At 44.8% G+C, this 4,682-nt stretch overlaps 1 protein-coding gene across 1 annotated transcript in view; it reads left to right on the top strand.

The window, feature by feature from the left end:
• Positions 1-333: 333 nt before the first annotated feature.
• CRLS1 (cardiolipin synthase 1) overlaps positions 334-4,682 on the top strand; it is a 31,065-nt gene continuing 26,716 nt past the window's right edge. Inside the window, exons 1-2 of the mRNA XM_017523987.2 lie at positions 334-649; positions 3,454-3,591. Of these exons, the coding sequence (XP_017379476.1) occupies positions 344-649; positions 3,454-3,591 (444 nt within the window). The 5' untranslated portion in view covers positions 334-343. The remainder of the gene's footprint in view (positions 650-3,453; positions 3,592-4,682) is intronic.

The following is a 4,682-nucleotide window of genomic DNA, read 5'->3' as shown; positions in this document are numbered from 1 at the left end:
TCTCCTTCCCTCCCCACCGGCCTTGGCTCCCGGCTATGGACCAAGGAAGGAGGGCGCCGCGAACCGACTACTTCCTAAAACCCATGAGGCCCGACGCGCGCCTCAGCTGCGCCGGGAGCGCCGGGCAGCCCGACGGCGACGGTGTCGTAAAAGCGTCGCAAAGGCTTCCGCCCTTGGCGGCTCCCTGCCACCTGTATAAATGGAGCCTGTTGAGGGTGTAAAAAGTAGTATAGAGGCAGAGGTAGCGCGGATAGTGTGTGGGTCTCCGTGTTGAAGCAGCTCTCCAGTGTCCCAGGCTGCTGAGATCTCACCGGCCGAGTCCCCGCGGCGCGGCCGCAGTGCCATGCTAGCTTCGCGCGTGGCGCGCGGTTCGTGGGGGGCCCTGTGCAGCGCCGCTTGGGCTAAGGGGACGCGGCCAGGCAAGGGGCGCGCCTGCGGGGCCCTGCTGCCACCCGTGCCCTGCTGCTTGGGCTGCCTGGCCGAACGCTGGTGGCTGCGTCCGGCCGCGCTTGGCTTGCGGCTGCCCGGGGTCGGCCAGCGGAATCACTGCTCGGGCGCGGGGAAGGCGACCCCCAGGCCAGCGGTCGGAGCGGGCGCCGCCGCCGAAGCCCCGGGCTGCCAGTGGGGCCCGGCGAGCGCCCCTAGCCTGGTACGTACCGACGAGGCGGCGGCGGGCCGGCCCTGGGCTGGGGTCGCCGGCCCTGGACTAGAATAACGTGCTCTGGGTGGTGCAGCTCGAATGCTTCCGTTGCCTAACTTTCAGACCGTCTGCTGAAAGAAGTTACTGGCAGGTCATTCTGTCGGGATGAATTTCAGAGTCACAAGCGGGGACCACCTACGGTCTCGGTGGTCACGTTAGAAACCCTCTCTCATCCCCCTTCTATCTGCACCCGTTGGTGAAAGGGCCTCCACTACATACTGCATTGGTAAAGGCAGACCTGGCTTGTTTTACTAAAAGCTTATTTTTAATTCTTCTGAAGCGAATCCCCAGTATTTAGGTCAAGTCTTTGGGAATCTTTAGAAAGGTATACCTGCCCTTCGGTTTGCTGGTGCAAATTTCGTTCACCATCATTTGACCTTTGGTAACTTTACACATTGTAGGGTGAAAGCTAATAAATAATTTAGGTCGTAATTAAAAGATCTTTTAACTTATAGAAAAAGATTTAAACTATTCTTGAGGTGACAGAGGGAAATATTTGTCCACTTACTTGTTGATATGTTGCCCAGATAGAAGACACCCAAGCATGAGTGTGGGAGAGCTTTTGATGTCATGTTAGCAAGACTCATGCAATTATTACATCTTCAATTGTTATGTCTTCAGTGGCCCCTGTACTGCTTTCATCAGTTGTACAGCATGGGTTGAGGTGGCCAGATCCTGGCAGGGGTCTCAACTCCACTAATAGCTAAAGCATGTTGGGGTTTGAATGCTGGATACTTTGAAGTTGCCATATCCTGGCTGAGGTCCTTCCCAGAACGGCAGTAGTTGGTCGAGTATGCCACAGGTTATCTGGTTGAGTAATCTGAGATTAGCTCTCTTAATGTTAACTTTGAAACGTATTTCTGAAGCTAATTGGGTGCTCTTTTTTCTGAACTTTTGCTTTGTTACTGCTTTTTCGCAACCATGTGCAACCTTCTCTCCTCCCCACTCTTCCCTGCTTGTTGCTCTAAACTTTGATCAGTGTTTGACTTATTCTGTACTATAGTATGGTCAACAGACTTATCTTTTTTCTCTGGACTCTAAAACACTCTGATTTTTGAACTTGAATTTGGGATGTATTCCAAGAATGTTTTTATTTCATTATATAATATGGATTACTTTCAGTAAAATACCTCCTAGTAGAGGTTTGTATTGCTTCTAGTTTGTGATTGCTCTTCGGATAATTTGAAGTTTTCCTATAGCTTTCAATGACAGTATTCTGCCACTTAACCCCAGCAACAGCTATTTAATTATCCCTTCAAGCTGAGGTGCTTTCTTACTGGGTTCCTTTTATAAACACAGACATAATATCTTTAGAGAATACCTTTTTTGTTTGTTTGTTTAACATGATAGTTCTTGGAATTTTAAAAGATGTCTTTAGAAATGGACTTTGCCACCTTTTTTACAATCAAAGTTAACATTCAGGCGAGTTGGCTAGTACTGATTAAGAAAGAGGTTAAATGGGGTTCTAGTGAAGAGAAAGTCCCATGGGGTGGACTTAGCAGTCTTGACTCAGTGAAGAAAAAAAATCTATGCTTCAGGGAGGGGCATTTTGTTGGTGTTATTTCTGTACCCTGTTGTGCGGGGTGTCTTAACTCTGCTGGGCTGAGGCTTTTCAAAGTTGAAATACCCTCTCACGAGTCAGATTCTGTTTGGCAAGGAAGGGATGCCCTTCATACAGCTACCAAAGGGCTCTTTTGTTAGTGCCAACTTCAAACAGCTTGGCCCCAAATGAAGTTTCAAGGAATCGAAAAGCCCCTGTATGGGAACTGTGAAAGCCCTTGGTTTTTAGTTGAGGTTGTTTACATTTCCATGACTGTTTTGAACAAATTTACAAAATTTCTCCATCCAAATATCACAGTCCCTATTCCTATCTCCATTTGCATCCAGTAATTCCCTGACTTAATGATGAGATTATAGAATTAAATGTTTTTGTTCCCTTCATTCATACCTCCATACACTGTGTAGCATTTAGCATTCTTTAGCTATGTATAGGGGAGTGAGGGACATTCTTTGCAGTAAATATTTGAAGTTGAATGCCTGGTGTTAATAATTTGGCTTCTGTGACACTTTTACTTGTAAGTAGACACTATTTGTCCGCCTACAAGATCTTCCTGAAGTTTCACCTCTTTAAAAGCAGAGTGTTGAAAGTTCTGAGTTCTTACAATGAAATTATACGCTAAAGGCTTAGCTTATATGGCAGATATTACATGTTTTCTGTTTTCCCTCTTAAGAAAACCTATAATATATAAGATCTCTTAGTCTGTGTTTGGGTATGTGATGCATCTTCATTTTCTGTATTCTTTTTTTTTTTTTTTTTTTTGGAGTATCGTTCTTGTTGCCCAGGCTGGAGTGCAGTGGCGTGATCTCCACTCACCAACCTGCGCCTCCGGGTTCAAGCGATTTTTTTTTTTTTTCTTTTTTTAATTAAAAAAATTGAGATGGGGATCTCTCCATGTTTCCCAAGCTGGTCTCTAATTCCTGGGCTCAAAGGATCCGGCCGCTTCGGCCTCCTGAAGTGCTGGGATTATAGGCGTGAGCCACCACACCGAGCCATCTTCTGATTCTTGAAAGATTTTGGGAAGATATCTGTAAAAAGAACACAATAGATTTAAAAATTCAATTTAATGTATTAAAGTTTATGTAGCTTCTGACTCAGGCTGATGACTGATGAAGTATATTTTTCTAATGTATATAGTTATTCAAAGTATGAATTCATTGTATTTCATTTAAATTTTGCTGTCTTTGTGTTTCAGTATGAAAACCCATGGACAATCCCAAATATGTTGTCAATGACGAGAATTGGCTTGGCTCCAGTTCTGGGCTATTTGATTATTGAAGAAGATTTTAATATTGCACTAGGAGTTTTTGCTTTAGCTGGGCTAACAGATTTGGTAAGTTGTAAATGCACTGCCATTTTGCTCTCCTTCCACATTCCCAGGTCTCTACTACTAAGTGAAATAGCACATCCTTAGCCTGCTTTTCTTTGGGAGGAAATCCTCAAGATGAATTAGACATAGTACTTTGTGTGAGGACTTTGTCTTTAGCATCTGTATGGGACTCTTTTTTTTTTTTTTTTTTGCATATGATCTCAGGGAGGAAGTGAAGGTTGTGGGGAAGTATAGGAGGGGATACTTTGTATTCTTGGTTTTTAAGAGTAAAAGAAACACCCTTAGAAATTCCCAAAGAGCTGAGTGCTTGCTTTAGGGGTAGAAATCAAGGAGAGGAGTTCTGAGATGACTTTTCTTTGTATTATGATAGAGAGAAATACTCTAATCTGCTAAAAGAGTTGGTTTTCCCAGTAGAGAGGGCAACAGTGGCCAGTTGTTAGGACCCAGGGAACTGGGATGTGACCAGGGAGCATGTAGAAGTCATAGCTTTGCTGAGGTTTCATGCTAGCAGGAAGCTGCAGGTACCCCACAGATTTATTTTCTGTCTCTGCTCTACACCTCTCTGATGGCCCTGCAGAATACTCTGCCCTGGGCTGCTTGAACATCCTTCCTCTTCTACTCCCTCAGCAGGTGAACAAAGAGGAGCGCTCCTTGATACCACAATGTCAGTTTTGGTAGAGGGGAGGATTTATTCGGATGATCTCAGATTAGAACTGGAAAATAATTTTATAAAAGAAGGGCTTTTGTGGACTGGCTAGCCATCATCATGTATGACATTATTTGTATTTATCAGCAACTTTATTTCATAAAAGTTTTGAAATGCCTTATACAACTGGCTGGACACAGGGGCTTACACCTGTAATTCCAGTGCTTTGAGAGGCCAGGAGTTTGAGACCAACAAGCACAACATAGCAAGACCCCCTCTCTACAAAAAATTTAAAAATTAGCTGGGTGTGGTGGCATGTGCCTGTAGTCCTAGCTCTTCAGGAGGCTAAGAGAGGATTTCTTGAGCTCAGGAGTTCAAGGCTGCAGTGAGCTATGATCACACCACTGTACTCCAGCCTGGGTGACAGAGCTTAAGACCTTGTCTCTTT

The sequence above is a fragment of the Cebus imitator genome, unplaced genomic scaffold (assembly GCF_001604975.1).
Source record: "Cebus imitator isolate Cc_AM_T3 unplaced genomic scaffold, Cebus_imitator-1.0 Scaffold31, whole genome shotgun sequence".
In the NCBI taxonomy this organism is placed as follows: domain Eukaryota; kingdom Metazoa; phylum Chordata; class Mammalia; order Primates; family Cebidae; genus Cebus; species Cebus imitator.
The sequence above is the reverse complement of the archived record's forward strand: the minus strand, read 5'-3'. Positions and strand labels throughout refer to the sequence as shown.